The sequence below is a fragment of the Pristis pectinata genome, chromosome 8 (assembly GCF_009764475.1).
Source record: "Pristis pectinata isolate sPriPec2 chromosome 8, sPriPec2.1.pri, whole genome shotgun sequence".
Classification (NCBI taxonomy): Eukaryota; Metazoa; Chordata; class Chondrichthyes; order Rhinopristiformes; family Pristidae; genus Pristis; species Pristis pectinata.
In genome coordinates, this window is record NC_067412.1 from 91,389,239 (window position 1) to 91,405,530 (window position 16,292).

Sequence of the window (16,292 nt, forward strand, 5' to 3'; positions counted from 1 at the left end):
TTACCTCCAGAATGGGGCTTGAGCCTACGACTTGAGATGGATTCTGTATGTTGTGGATTGTGGTGGATACAGAAAGCAAAACCTCTGTTGGAGCACCATCTGGTGGCAACTACAGATAATGCCACTAGCCTGCTTTGCTTCCCAAACAACACACACAAAATTGCTGGAGGAACTCAGCAGGTCAGGCAGCATCTATGGAGGGAAATGAACAGTCAACGTTTTGGGTCAAAACCCTTCGTTGGGACTTGGAAGGAAGAGGGCAGAAGCTGGAATGTCCGGGGAGGGGGAGGAGGACAGGCTGGCAGGTGACAGGTGAGTCCAGGTGAGAGGGGGAAGGTAGGTGGGTGGGGGAGGGATGTGATGTAAGAAGCTGAGAGGTGAGAGGTAGAAGAGGCAAAGGGCTGGAGAAGGAGGAATCCGGTAGGAGAGGGCAGTGGACCATAAGATATTTATTTATTAGTCACGTGTACATCGAGACACACAGTGAAATGCACCTTTTTGCGTTACTGAGAATGTGCTGGGGGCAGCCCGCAAGTGTCGCCACTTTTCCGGTGCCAATATAGCATGCCCACAACTTCCTAACCCGTATGTCTTTGGAATGTGGGAGGAAACCGGAGCACCCGGAGGAAACCCACACAGTCACGGGGAGAACGTACAAACTCCTTACGGGCAATGGCTGGAATTGAACCCGGGTCACTGGCGCTGTAATAGCGTTACGCTAACCGCTACATGGGTGAGCACATGGTGGAAGAGCTGGAGAGCAGCAGAGATCACAGAGGGGACGCAGTGAGAGAGGGTCTCACAGAATCCCACCAGAGAGGAGTTTCTTAAAACTCTGATACAAATTCGTTTTTCTCCACATTGCCAACTACTTTGTCCTCCCTGCCGCCTCACAAGACTGCGCCCTCAGCCCCCTACTCTACTCCCTATACACTCACGACTGCGTGGCCAGATTCTACTCTAACTCCATCTACAAGTTTACAGATGACACCACTGTAGTGGGCCGTATCTCAAATAACAATGAATCAGAGTACAGGAAGGAGATAGAGAGCCTAGTGACACGTTAACATGACAACAACCTTTCCCTCAATGTCAGCAAAACAAAAGACCTGGTCATTGACTTTAGGGGTGGGGCGGTGCACCTGCTCCTGTTTACATCAATGTTGAGGTTTTGAGGTGGAGCTGGTTGAGAGTTTCAAGTTCCTAGGTGTAAAAATCACTGATAGCCTGTCCTGGTCCAACCACATGGACGCCACGGCCAAGGAAGCTCACCAGTGCCTCTACTTCCTCAGGAGTCTAAAGAAATTCAGCATGTCCCCGTTGACCCTCACCAATTTCTATAGATGCACCACAGAAAGCATCCTATCCGGTTGCATCAAGGTTTGGTATGGCAACTGCTCTGCCCAGGACTGCAAGAAAACTACAGAGAGTTGTGAGCACAGCTCAGCACATCATGAAAACCAGCCTCCCCTCCATGGACTGTTTACACTTCTCGCTGCCTTGGAAAAGCAGCCAACATAATCAAAGACTCCTCCCACTCCTACATTCTCTCTTCTCCCCTCTCCCATCAGGCAGAAGATACAAAAGCCTGAAAGCACGTACCACTAGGCTCAAGGACAGCTTCTATCCCGGTGTTATAAGACTATTGAATGGTTCCCCTGTACAATAAGATGGACTCTTGACCTCACAATCTACCTCGTCACGCCCTTACACCTTATTGTCTGCCTGCATTGCACTTTCTCTGTAGCTGTGACAATAAGCTTTTTCCCTTGTACTACCTTGATGTACTGATGTGGTGAAATGATCTGTATGGATGGCATGCAAAACACAGTTTTTTGCTGTATGTTGGTATATGTGACAATAATAAATCAATTACCAAGTAATGTGACACTTTTATGCATCCAAAAGTGTAATCAATGACACTGAGCCAATGAAGGAGATATTAGGGCAGATTAACAAATACTTAGGTAAAGAGGCAGGTTTTAAGGAGGAGAGAAGGACACAGAAGTTTAGGGAGGGAAGTTAGGGTTGAGGCAGCTAAAGGTACAGCCTACAATGGTGAGGTAAAGGGAACAGGAAACATTTGAGGAAGTCAGAAATGAATGAACACAGGGGGAGAGGAGATTGCTGAGAAAGAGAGGAAATAAGCTGTGCAAGGATTGGAGCACATATTTAACTCGAGGGTGCAGATGGGGTGTTCTGGGCTATGGCCCAGGTGCTGATTTTTCCAACTTTGTCCCTACTTAAATACTGAAAAAACAATGTTAGCTTCACACTCCAAAATGTGCTTTCATTGTTAAAAGACATATTGGTTGTTATTACACCAACAGAACTAGTAATAAACCCAATAGAGATAAATGTTCTGGAGTTCACGAGACACTCTGTATGAAGTGAATGCCCCACGTACCAGTTTTCATTGGGTTGGCAGTGGAGAGGATCAGCAGCTTGAAATTTCTGGGTGTTAACATCTTGGATGATCTGTCCTGGGTCCAGCACATAGACATAATCATGAGGAAGGTGCACCAGTGCCTCTACTTTCTTAGAAGCTTAAGGAGATTCGGCATGTATCATGTATGGAGTATCATGTATTGAGCAGGTTGGAGTGTAGGAGAATGAGGGATGATCTTATAGAAGTGTATAAAATCATGAGCGACATAGTTAGGGTCAGTGCACACAGTCTTTTTCCCCAGGGTTGGGGAAACAATAACTAGAGGGCGTAGGTTTAAGGTGAGAGGGGAGGGACCTGAGGAGCAACATTTTCACCAGAGGCTGGTGAGTATATGGAACAAGCTGCCAGAGGAAGTGGTTGAGGCAGCTACATTAACAATGTTTAAAAGACAGTTGGACAGGTACATGGATAGGAAAGGTTTAGAGGGATATGGGCCAAACATGGGCAAATGGGAGTAGCCTAGATGGGAATCTTGGTCAGCATGGACCATTTGGGCTGAAGGGCCTGTTTCTGTGCTATCTGACTCTATTACTCTATGTCACCAAATATTCTAACAAACTTTTACAGATGCAATATAGCAAGTATCCTGACTGGTTGTATCATGGCCCGTTATGGCAATTCCAAAGCATAGGAATACAAGAGGCTGCAGAGAGTAGAGGACACAGCCTGGTCCATCATGGGCACAGCCCTCCCCACCATTGACAGCATCTACATGAGATGCTGCCTCAAGGAGGTGGCATCTATCATCAAGAACCCACATACTGGGCTATGTCTCTCTTCTCGCTGCTACCATCAGGCAGGAGGTACAGAAGCCTGAAGTCCCACACCACAAGGTTCAGGAACAGCTACTTTCCTATGACCATCAGGCTCTTGAACCAATCTGCGCAACCCCAATGTTACCTCAGCAACAGAACACTACGGACCACCTCTTGCACTACCATGGAGTTGTCTCTGATTGTGTTTTTCCACTAACGTCTTGTTCTGCACATATAATTTATGTGCTGTGTGTTGTCTGAATCTACGTGCCTGTGATGCTGCTGCAAGCAAGATTTTCATTGTATCTGTACCTCACCGTACTTGTGCACATGACAATAAACTTAACTTGAGTTGACTTGAACTCCCTGGAATCAGGTAACTCTCCGTCCTCCTGGGATTTCCTTCATGATTCCTCGCTCTGATGACAAGCAGGTACTGTTGTCACAATTGCACAGGATTTTAGTAGTGACTTTAATAAGAGCATTTTGGTATCATGACGGAGATGCATAAGTGACAGGTGGGATTCAGACAAGGAGTTCCAGGTAAGATTAGCACAAATTTGGGAGGTAAAAACACATTCATGGACTGTGGAGAGGAAAGGGAGGTTTGAATTGGGATGATGCTTTGCAAAAATGAAAGGATCAAGGGTTTTTTTTTGTGAGGGGAAATGACAAGCGGCATAAAGAGAGGGCAAGTACCTGAGGAGAGGAAACAGTTAAAAATATCTTCCAACATAAAGGGCAAATTTAGAGGGAATATGGTCAGTGCAGTAGAACTTTTTAACAGCATCACTATGCTACCAAACTCTACTTGCCCTTACAATAGGTGGTAATTGAGGAGCATCAGCTGATATTTCCATCCCTAATTCAGAGTAATAAGTTCAACTTTCCTCGTCCTGCTAGGATAAGCCCTCACAAGTATTTGGAAGTTGCTAGGTGATGAACATATTCAGCAATAAATATCCTGCTTCAAACTTCCTCTGCTGGCTGTGCGTACCTACCCAGTATTGTCAGTGAGGCCCCTCGGTAAAGTGCTGGGAATCCCTCCCTGGTGTAGATGGTGAGGAGAGCATGCACGATTCCTCTGTAGGTGGGTGCCCTGCTGTGCTGAACAATCAGGCGCGTCTCGATCAGTTCCGTCGGGTAGGTCAGGACAGCAGCCACGATTCCTGCCAGGCTCCCTGCTACAATGGCGGCACAATGGGAGATATGGCCCAAATCGTCCATGAACAGGTTTACAAACCTGGGAAATAAACAGACAACGTGTCAAGAGGGGACCCTGGAGTCAACATCACGTCTGTAGGTTGGTAAACTGACATGTGGGTAAAATCTAGCGCATAGATAGAAAATGCTGGCAGTTTTGATCAGGTTCAGACACCTTCTGTGGGGAGAGACAAAGTTCATCAGAAGTTGGAGAAGATAGAGAAAGGCAAGCCTTAAAATGCAGGGAAAGGGGAAGGAGAGTCAGGTTAGATTGCAGGAGAATTCCCTCTCCCCTTCCTGCTTATTCTGTCCCTTAACACTTGTCTTGCACTAACATTTCCCAGTTCTAACTTTATGGCATTTTAAAGCAACTGACTAAAACTTGCCCCACCTCTCTCCTTTCTCCTCTGTGGCCTTCTCCTCTTCATACTGGCCACCCCCGCCTCTCCACTCTCATTTCTGACACAGGGTTTCGACCCGAAACGTCAACAATTCCTTTCCTCCCACAGATGCTGATCGACCCGCTGAGTTCCTCCAGCAGATTGTTTGCTGCAAAAGACAGGCGTAGTTTGGGCCCAGACCTGTTCGGTCTGCAGGGGTGATCCTGAGCTTCCCGTGGCCTGCCACTTTAATTCTTCATCCCCTTCCCACTCCGACCTATCGGTCTGTGACCTCCCGCATGTTACAATGACGCCCAAAGATACAAAAGCCTGAAAGCGCGTACCACCAGACTCAAGGACAGCTTCTATCCCACTGTTATAAGACTATTGAACGGTCCCCTAGTACGATAAGATGGCCTCCTGACCTCACAATTTACCTTGTTGTGACTTGCACCCTATTGTCTGCCTGCACTGCACTTTTTCTGTAACTGTAACACTTTATTCTGCATTGTTTTCCCTTGTACTACCTCAATGCACTGATGTGATGAAATGATCTGCATGGATGGCATGCAAAACAAAGTCTTTCACTGTACCTCGGTACATGTGATAGTAATAAACCAATTTAAAGGAAGCAGGAAAGAACTTAAACGAGAAATTAGGAGGGCTAAAAGGTGGCATGAAATGTCTTTGGCAAGTAGGATTAAGGAGAATCCCAAGGCACTGCTGGCAGAGGTTGTGGGGGCAGATACATTAGGGACATTTAAGAGACTCTTAGATAGGCACGTGAATGATAGAGAAATGGAGGGCTATGTGGGAGGGAAGGGTTAGATTGGTCTTAGAGCAGGATAAAATGTCGGCACAACATTATGGGCCGAAGGGCCTGTACTGTGCTGTAATGTTCTATATGTTCTATAAGCTTAAGGAACAGCACCTTATCTTCTATCTCGGTATGTTGCAGCCTGCTGGACTTGCACTGAGTTCTACAACTTTAGGTAACCATTTCTCAGTCTGTATTCAGTTGTCCATCTGTGATAGTGGGTCAGCTTGTTTGTTCTTTCTCTTTATTTCCCTGGGAGTGGAGGGCATTTCCTGCCTGATCTGCTGGGCACAACTTCCTGATCTGCACTTTGCAGCTCCTACATTCTCCCCCTCCCATCGGGCAGAGAAAACAAAGGCTTGAGAACACGTCCCACCAGACTCAAGGATAGCTTCTCTCCTGCTGTTGTAAGGCTCTCGAATGGACCTCTTGTACAATAAAGATGAACTCTTGTTCTCTCAATCTACTTTGTTGTGGCCCTTGCACCTCTTGTCTATCTGCACTGCACTTCCTCTGTAGCTGTGACACTTCACTCTGTACTGGTATTGTTTTTACCTGTACTACCTTAATGCACTATGTACTAACTCAATGTAATTGCACTGTGTAATGAATTAACCTGTATTATCGGTATGCAAGACAAGTTTTTCACTGTACCTCGGTACAAGTGACAATAATAAACCAATACCAATAGATAACCTTGTTTACAGCGTATTCCTTGGATACCCCAGTTTTACCCTTTCAGAGACACCCCCTGCCCCCTTAACAAAGCTTATGTTCTCTTCGCAGTTCTGATGAAGGGTCTTCAACCTGCAAAGTTAACTCTGTTTCTCTTTCACAGATACTGACTATTCCAACATTTTGTTATTATTTTAGATTTCCACCATCTGCAAGCTTTTATTTCAGATTTCCACCATCTGCAAGCTTTGCTTTCGATTTTCAGCAATTTCTTTTTGCTGCTCTTGAAACTTTAACCCATTCCTTGCCCTCCCCCGAATCTACCCCACCGTTGACTCAGTGATAAACTGACATGGGACCCGGAAGTTCTCCAATTACACGGCGTCAGTGTGTGCTGACTGGCGGGCGGCTGTGGATTGGCTACCAGAGGAAGGCGTGAGCACGGAGTGCCTCAGTAACATGACCGCTCATAACCCGACTTCCCAAACATTTGCAACCTGAGAACTGGTCCAGAAAAGGTAGAACTATCTTATCCTGGAACCTACGCCCCCATTTACTTAAAAGCGCTCCTTTAAAAGAAACATTGTTGCAAAAAGTTGCACAAATGTATCTTATTGTGTTAATTTGATACCGGCGGGTCCCTTGCATGCAGAGAGCTGGCTCTAACTTCAGCTGTAGCCATGTATGTTTCGCGGTGAAATAAACAAGCAGCCAAAGACGCCCTTACTTGTTGTAAGCGGACAGCTGAGTGGCGTTGTAGGGGAAGAGACGCAGGCAGGCGATAGTATTCCCCTTCCAGAAAGCCCGCAGTCCCTCGGCCTCGCAAAGTAGCCTGAAAGTCCCGAGGAAGCCTTGCTTGCTGTGGAAGGTCCCCACTTGGCTCAAGACCTTCACGACGTCCAGCGGACATGTGAGGGAACGGCTGAAAACCCCGGCCACTGCCCCGCAGCCCAGACTTTGACAGTAGGTGATCCTGGAGTCTCGCTTGCCCACCGCCATTCTGCTCCCGACAGCTGCCGGACGGGTCTGACACCGAGCGCCCGGCGATGCAGACCCGGGCGGGTTTCAACGAGCCAGTGACGAGAGAGCCGCGGGGGTTGGACTAGGAGCCCGGAACAGATTTGAAACTCCGGGGCTGTACGTACTTGAGTGTGTCATCACTCAAGAGCGATACTTCGGATCTGACACCAACTGTCCACTGTCGAGTCAGAGACTTTTTTTCCCCAGGGCGACAATGGCTAACACGAGGGGACATAACTTTAAGGTGTTGGAGGAAAGTATAAGGGGGATGTCAGGGGTAAGTTTTTTACACAGAAAGTGGTGGGTGTGTGGAACGCACTGCTTGCAGAGGTTGTGGGGGCAGATACATTAGGGACATTTAAGAGACTTTTAGACACATGAATGATAGAAAAATAGGGGGCTATGTGGGAGGGAAGGGTTAGATAGATCTTAGAGCAGGATAAAATGTCGGCACAACATCGTGGGCCAAGGGGCCTGTACTGTGCTGTAGTATAAGATAAGATTTCTTTATTAGTCACATGTACATCGAAACACACAGTGAAATGCATCTTTTTGCATAGAGTGTTCTGGGGACAGCCTGCAAGTGTCACCACGCTTCCGGCGCCAACATAGCACGCCCACAACTTCCTAACCCATACGTCTTTGGAATGTGGGAAGAAACCGGAGCACCCAGAGGAAACCCACACAGACATGTGGAGAACGTCCAAACTCCTTACAGACAGCGGCGGGAATTGAACCTGGGTCACTGGCGCTGTAATAGCGTTACACTAACCGCTACACTACCGTGCCTGCCCTTAGTGTTCTATGTCCTAACTGTGAAACTGGTTCAGTGAAAGTTCATAGCCTGAAATGTTGTCTGTGTAACCATCGCCCATTCCCGACACCCACGGTCCTGGTGTTGCCGCTGTTCACTTACCATTTACCCTCATTCCACTGCTCAGACTCTTCAATGTGCTGTTAGACTCCCGTGTCTTTTTCAGATGTTTTCAAAGTGTTTCACGGCCAATGAACCACTGTTGAACCGGAGTCACTGTCACAGGAACACGACCTGCTGTAACAGTGATGTCACAGCAAGCAGATAATCGGTTTTAGTTGAATGAAATGTTGGCCGAGGGATAATTATGCTGGTGTCCAGGTGACCACATTCCCAAACACTTCCACCCGAGAGAGCAGATGGACCCTAGGCTTAGCTCCTCATCCAGAAGGATGAGGACATCCTTTTAAGGTGAGAGAGAGGGGAAGTTTAAAGGTGATGTGAGGGGGAAGTTTTTTACGGAGAGTGGGTTACCAGGGGTAGTAGTGGAAGCAGGCAGCTTGGTGGAGTTTAAGAGGCTTTTAATAAGACACATGAATATGAAGGGAGTGAGGGATGTGGATGATACACAGGAAGAGGACATTTAGTATAAATTGGCATCGAGATCGGCACAACATCGTGGGCCGAATGGCCTGTCTAGTGCTGTACTGTTCTATATAGTGTACCACTGATAGTGCAGTACTCCATCTGTACTGCAGTATGCCCTTGTACTTAGGTTACTGGGATGAGAATTTGAACCCACAATCTTCTAGCTCAATGGTAAGATCTACAGAGCCACTGAATACAAAGTTACCAGCACAGACAGTGGGCTGCCACTGAATCAGGTGTTGAATACACTGAGAGTAGGATCACATGCAGTGAGGTTAACAACTGCAGCGTAACTTTGAAATTTATACCTTGTAACCTCTAGTGTACCGAATTTAAAATCTTCCCCCCATTTTAAAAGTTCCAATCACAGTTCAGCTGGTAACACTGTCAGCTCTGAACATGTGCTCAATATCAGATAAGACAAGATAAGATTTCTTTATTAGTCACGTGTACATCGAAACACACAGTGAAATACATCTTTTGCATAGAGTGTTCTGGGGGCAGCCCACAAGTGTCACCATGCTTCCGGCGCCAACATAGCATGCCCACAACTTCCTAACCCATACAACCAGCAACCATATCCTTTCCCAGTCCCTCATTCCACTGTTGTCTGTGATGGGTGGGCCACAATGTTTCCATCCCTGACACACACACCCAGAATGGATGTCTTACTCTGAACATTGTCATTGTCAGAGAGGGTTCCAGGAGAGCAGAGAAGAGACTTCAAGATGTTCTCCTTGAACAAGTGCAACATCCGCTGTGGGAATTCCTGTCTGTGACTGCTCAAAAATGGAGAAAGAGCAACTGGGAAGGGTCTGTGTGGCTTGATGGCAGTGTGCAGAGGCCAAGTGAAAATTGGTAATTGGTTTATTATTGTCACGTACTGAGGTACAGTGAAAAACTTTGTTTTGCATGCCATCCATACAGATCATTTCATTACATCAGTACATCGAGTTAGTGCAAGGGAAAAGCAATAACAGAATGCAGAATAAAGTGTTACAGTTGCAGAGAAAATGCAGTGCAGGCAGATGATGAGGTGCAAGGGCCATGACGAGGTAGATTGTGAGGTCAAGAGTTCATCTTTCTCGTACAAGAAGTCTGTTCAACAGTCTTATAACAGTGGAATAGAAGCTGTCCTTGAGCCTAGGGGTGCGTGCTTTCAAGCTTTCCTATCTTCTGCACAATGGGAGGGGTCCTTGATTATGTTGGCTGCTTTCCCGAGGCAGCAGGAAGTGTAGACAGAGGCCATGGAGGGGAGGCTGGTTTCAATGATGGCCTGGGTTGTGTTTACAACTCTCTCCAATTTCTTGTGGAAGGAGTGCAGAAACTCGCAAAACAACCAACCCACCCTGTCTCTTACCCTGTCCAGATGGAGGGTCTCTACCCGAAACAGCAACTGTCCGTTTCCCTCCACAGATGCTGCCCGACCTGCTGAGTTCCTGCAGCAGTTTGTGTGTTGCTCTAGATTCCAGCATCTGTGGTCTCTGGTGTCTCTGTCGTCTACCTCCCCTGAGTCCCACATTGGCCTCATCAACCACATTACAAACACACAGAAGTGGAGTGGAAGCAAAAAGGGACAAGATGCTGTATAAAGAGGCTTGGGGGAGGCTGAGAGGAGACCTGATAGAAGTTTATAAAACTATGACAGGCATAGATAGGGTAGGCAGCCAAAATCTTTTTCCCAGGGTATAAATGTCAAAAACTAGAGGGCATGTATTTAAGGTGAGAGGGGGAAAGTTTAAAGGAGATGTGCAGGGCAAGTTTGTTTTACACAGAGAGTGATGGGTGCCTGGGGTGGGGTGCCGGGGGTGGTGGTGGAGGCAGATACAATACTGGTGTTTAAGAGGCTCTTAGACACATGAACGTGCAAGGAATGGAGGAATATGGATCACGTGCAGGCAGAAGAGATTTAATTTAATTCGGTATTGTGTTTGGTGCAGATGTCATATGTGAAGGGGCTGTTCCTGTGCTGTACTGTTCGATGTTCTATGTCATAAGAGTCCTAGAGTCACAGAGTCATACAGCATGGAAACAGACCCTTCAGCCCAACTGCTCCATGCTGGCCAAGATTTCCATCTGAGCTTGCGTTTGGTCCATTTGCCTGAGTTTGGCCCATATCCCTCTAGACCTTTCCTATCCATGTACCTGTCCAAGTGTCTTTTAAAGGTTGTTAATAAAACTCTTTTACATTGAGTGTGGTGGGTGCCTGCAATGAGCTGCCAGGGGCGGTGGTAGAGGCAGATACGGTAGAGGTATTTAAGAGGCTCATAGATAAGATATCTTTATTCGTCACATGTACATTGAAACACACAGTGAAATGAATCTTTTGCGTAGAGTGTTCTGGGCGCAGCCCGCAAGTGTCACCATGCTTCTGGCGTCAACAAAGCATGCCCACAACTTCCTAACCCGTACATCTTTGGAATGTGGGAGGAAACCAGAGCACCCGGAGGAAACCCACAGAGACACGGGGAGAATGTACAAATTCCTTACAGACAGCAGCGGGAATTGAACCCGGGTCACTGGCGTTGTAATAGTGTTATGCTAGCCATTACACTACCATGCCATAAATATAAGACCATAAGATATAGGAGCAAAATTAGGCCATTTGGCCCATCGAGTCTGTTCTGGCTCTCAATCATGGCTAAATTTTTTCAACCCCATTCTCCTCATAAACTCTTTATTAATCAAGAATCTCTGCCTTAAATGCACCCAGTGACGTGGCCTCCACAGCCCCCTCTGGCAACAAATTCCACAGATTTACCACTCACTGGCTGAAGAAATTCCTCCTCATCTCAGTTTGAAAGGCGCGCCCCTTTATTTTGAGGCTGTGCCCTCAGATCCTCGACTCTCCTGTTAATGGAAACATCCTCTCCACGTCCACGCCTGTTGGCCTTTCCGTATCCGGTAGGTTTCAATGTGCAGGGAATGGAGGGATATAGACCATGTGCAGGCATTAAGGGTCCAGGTGTCATCAGCTTAACTAGCTCGGCACAACATTGTGGGCTGAAGGGCCTGTTCCTGTGCTGCACTGTTCTATGTTCTGTGTAAAAGACAGTTGGTATTGTTGGATGGGCAGGCACGGTAGTGTAGCGGTTAGCGTAACGCTTTACAGCGCCAGTGACCCAGGTACAATTCTGGCTGCTGTCTGTAAGGAGTTTGTCTTTTCTCCCTGTGACTGCGTGGGTTTCCTCTGGGTGCTCCGGTTTCCTCCCACATTCCAAAGACGTACGGGTTAGGAAGTTGTGGGCGTGCTATGTTGGCGCCGGAAGCGTGGCGACACTTGCGGGCTGCCCCTAGAACACTCTACGCAAAAGATGCATTTCACTGTGTGTTTCGATGTACATGTGACTAATAAAGAAATCTTATTAAGTAAAATTATTATGGATTCAAAAATATATTGGAAAATGCTGCAAACACTCAGCATCTGTGCACACATTTTGCATTTCTTAATCGTTACTGATTTTGCAAATGAAAATAGTTTGTTTGTCCTGTAATTTGCCGGCAACCACTGGTGCTCTTGGCCGGGGGTTGCTGGCTCTGGGAGAAGTGGGCGTGGAGATGCCCGTCCCGGCCACGGCGGGTCCGACACTGGAGCAGGAAGAGGAGACGCCCGCGCCTGCTCAGTCCGTGCGCAGTGGCAAGGCCAGCGGCTGGCGATTTCCTGCTGCCTCTCGGTTGCTGGCTCCGCCGCCGAGGCTGTCACTCCGCCGGAGGGCACTGCAAGGCACTGGCAGGGCAGGAGTGGCCGAGAGAGCCAGGGATCTGCAGCGCAGCCGCTGGGAACCAACCGGACCTGCCCCCTGGGCATCGCCTGACCTTTCACTGACTCAGTCCTTTCCCTCTCATTACAGCGCTGGCAGTTCTGCGGGTCGTTTGATGGTGGGCGGCGTGAACATGTCGAGCTGCCGAAGTTGGGCATGCTGAGTAGTTCTGGGATTTCCGTGCAAAGTAAACGGGGGGCAGTTGTTCTGCCGGGTGTTATTGCCACGCCTGTATTCTCCAGGCAAGTTTCACATACGTACGGTGACGGTGTGTGTGTGTGTGTGTGTGCGCGCACCGATCCCCCTGGGTGGATTGGGGCTGGTGCATTGGAGAGCAGAATCGTTCTGGAACGAAAATCTCGCAGCCTGCTCTATTGTAGGTACCCGGAGGCTTTTCACCGTAAGAGGCTGATCTTACCATGTTGGCGATGGAGGGCAAGAGATGCGGGTGAACTGGGTTCCTACTCCCGATTGCTGTCCCGGTGAGTGGGTAGAGAGAAGTTGACTCTTGAATTCCTTGCCTGCAGCTGCAAACTCAAATGTACAACGTGGACTGAGTACCAGGGAGTCAGGTCTCTGGGGAACCAGGGTGAAGACCAGGGAAAAGGGAGAGCTGGTTTAGCAAGTGACTGAGCCCCCTTCGGCAATGCAGTTCCCCTCAAGTGTTTAGCAGGTTATTCTCTTGTTGCACATGGTCATCACATTTAGTGGCAGAGTGAAGTCTGTTAAGTGGTTACTCAGTGGGGTGAACTAATGCAGTTGAGGAAAAGTTACTTCACAGCTGCAAAAAGCAGGCACCATGTTTGGCATCAGATAATTTAAAAATAATGTTAATCACTACTTGCATTGATCTGAAGAAGAGAGCAGAGTGTAAGGTGTCTAAGGTTGGCAATGACAGTACAATAGATGGAAGGGCATAATGCTGTGACAAGAATGTTGGATTCTGCGACAGGATATAGATAGAGTGGGCAAAAACCTAGCAAATGGAGTTTAATGTGGGAAAGTGTGAGGTTGTGCACTTTGGAAAGAGAAATCAAAAGGCAGGCTACTATCTAAATGGAGAGAGATTGCAAATGAGTGAAGTACAGAGGAATCTAGGTGTTCTCTTGTGCGGGAATGACAGTAAGTTAGTAGGCAGCTGCAGTGAGTGGTTGAGAAAGCCAATGGCATATATTGGCATTTATTGTAAGAGAACTCGGGTTTAGTAATGGGGAAGTATTGTTACAAGTGAACGGGCTGACAGCGAGGCCACACCGGGAGTACTGTGCAGTTTTGTTTATGAAGGGATATTACTGATGTTACTAATATTGGAGGTGGTCCAAAAGATATTCACTAGGCTAATTCCTGGGATGAGAAGGTTGTCTTATCATGAGCAATTAAATAAGTTGGATTTGTATTCTTTGGAGTTTAGAAGAACGAGGGGCGATCTTACTGAAATATGTAAAATTCTAAGGGGGTGGTCAAAGTCAAGTTTATTGCCATGTGCACAACTACATGTATGCACAGGCGCAATGAAAAACTTACTTGCAGCAGCTTCACAGGCACATAGTATCACATAGGCAGCATTCACAAGAAAAACAAACTATTCACAATTTTTTTTGTGAGGAAGAGCACAATTAGAACAAAGAAAGCCCATTTTAGTGCAAAGTGATTATTTAAAACTGAGTGTGCAGGGATTTCTTCTGTCAGAAGGTGGTGAATCTCTGGAATTGTCTGTCCCAGCGGGATGGATCATTGGAGCTATCTAAAGAGGAGGAAGATGAAGTTTTGAGAGATCGGGAAATTGAGGGCTATGGGCAACTGGAGGAGTTGAGGCCAGGGGCAGATCAGCCAAGATTATATTGAATGGTGGGGCAGGATTGAGGGGCCGAGTGGTCTGTTCTTGCTCCTATTTTCTCGTGTTCTTAATGATATTCAAGTTATTGGTATTGGTTTATTATTGTCATGTACTGAAGTACAGTGAAAAACTTGTATTGCATACCGATCGTACAGGTCAATTCATTACACAGTGCAGTTACATTGAGTCAGTACAGAGTTCATTGATGTAATACAGGTAAAAACAATAACAGTACAGAGTAAAGTGTCACAGCTACAGAGAAAGTGCAGTGCAATAAGGTGCAAAGTCGCAATAAGGTGCAAAGTCACAACAAGGTAGATTGTGAGGTCAGAGTCCATCTCATCGTATAAGGGAACTGTTCAATAGTCTTATCACAATGGAGTAGAAGCTGTCCTTAAGTCTGGTGGTACGTGCCTTCAGGCTCCTGTATCTTATACCCAATGGAAGAGGAGAGAATGACCTGGGTGGGTGGGGTCTTTGATTATGCTGGCTGCTTCACCAAGACAGCGAGAGGTAAAGACAGTCCAAGGAGGGGAGGCTGGTGTCCATGATGCGCTGGGCTGTGTCCACAACTCTCTGCAGTTTCTTGCGGTCCTGGGCAGAGCAGTTGCTGTACCAAGCCATGATACATCCAGATAGGATGCTTTCTATAGTGCATCGATAAAAGTTAGTGAGAGTCAAAGGGGACACACTGAATTTCTTTAGCCTCCTGAGGTAGCCTATGGTTACAGAGAGAGAGAGTTGTAGTAGCAACAGTTTAACATGTTAGTTCAAGTACAGCTGGAGATGCCTTCAGCTGAAGAAGTAGGATTAGTACAGGTCTAATGGCCTGAATACCTCTCTTTGCTGTACTTTCTATGGTTCTGGTTCTGTGTGTTTCAGAATCAGATTTATTATCATCGACTTAGATGACGTGAAATCTGTTGTTTTGCGGCAGCAGTACAGTGCAAAGACATAAAATTACTATAGATCACCAAAAAAATAAATAGTGCAAAGAAAAGGAATAAAGGGGTAGTGTTCATGGACCATTCAGCTATCTGATGGCAAAGGGGAAGAAGCTGTTCCTGAATCGTTGAGTGTGGGTCTTCAGGCTCTTGTTCCCTGGAGAAACACAGATTAAATAGTTGTGTCAGAAACCTATGGATTTTATCTGTTGAAATAGAGTTTTAAAAGCTAAAATAAGCACAATAAAATTTACTTTTTTATATTCATTTTTTTAAAAGGCAGGTAATGTGATTTCTTCGTAACAGATCTTTGCATGGAGCAGTACAAATTACCTTGGTTTATCAAATCTTAAATTGGATTTCAATTCACTGCTGAAATTACTGAAATGAGAGTGGTAACAAATGAAAACAAATGATTTTTATGAAGGTTGGGGGCATACTATGCAGTCGAACTTACCAATGGAAGACATCTGTACATTTACTTTCCAGCCTACGGAAACTTATCAAAACCAATTGAGGTGCTATACTTATGAAATATGAGATATGGTTAAGCTCCAATTATTTCCATATGTTTAATTCCGTATATGTTGTATAGATTTTTGAAATGCTTAGCATTGTTAAAAGTGTTACAACTGAGCCTGACATCCTGTTATACTTCCTGTTGTACATTCTGTGATTTTTGATAACTTGCTTCCTTGCAGGAGATGGTGTTAGTAACTTATTGTTACATCTGTACTGGGAGTTCCAGGCTTCTGAGTTGATCCTATTTTGATCTGAATTTTTACCCAGAGTATCTCTTGAAAATATACACTTATCTTGTTAGGTTGTGCACTGATTTTGTTTTTGTATCATTCACAATAAATGAAAGGTTAGTTACAATCTAGAGATTCTGGGATCTCTAGAGCAGCACTGACTATCTGCTGAATTCGATAGACATTGGACTTTAAACAAAATTTAGCTGAACTTTCACTAACGAGGCTTCCCTCAGAAGAGGGACTTGAGTTCAGAAGAAGAAATGTCTTTTGCGTGGAGACTTACCACAATTTAAA

General features: G+C 46.3%; 2 protein-coding genes across 5 annotated transcripts in view; one reads left to right on the plus strand and one right to left on the minus strand.

Moving 5' to 3' along the window:
- slc25a43 (solute carrier family 25 member 43) overlaps positions 1–7,366 on the minus strand; it is a 30,918-nt gene extending 23,552 nt beyond the window's left edge. Inside the window, exons 1-2 of one of the 2 annotated variants that reach the window (XR_007956784.1) lie at positions 7,007–7,366; positions 4,206–4,447 (exon numbers count right to left, since the gene is read on the minus strand). Coding sequence is in view for 1 of the 2 variants with exons in the window: in XM_052021936.1 (XP_051877896.1) it covers positions 4,206–4,447; positions 7,007–7,278 (514 nt within the window). In the remaining variant the exon portion in view is untranslated. The remainder of the gene's footprint in view (positions 1–4,205; positions 4,448–7,006) is intronic. The other variant, XM_052021936.1, reaches the window with a different exon arrangement.
- Positions 7,367–7,428: 62 nt separating this feature from the next.
- Positions 7,429–16,292, plus strand: part of LOC127573576 (A-kinase anchor protein 17B-like) — a 36,170-nt gene continuing 27,306 nt past the window's right edge. The window contains exons 1-2 of one of the 3 annotated variants that reach the window (XM_052021934.1): positions 7,429–7,576; positions 12,553–12,944. In XM_052021934.1, coding sequence (XP_051877894.1) covers positions 12,905–12,944 — 40 coding nt within the window. In that variant the 5' untranslated portion in view covers positions 7,429–7,576; positions 12,553–12,904. Of the gene's footprint in view, positions 7,577–12,321; positions 12,945–16,292 lie in introns of those variants that run through there. The other 2 variants (XM_052021933.1, XM_052021935.1) reach the window with 2 other exon arrangements.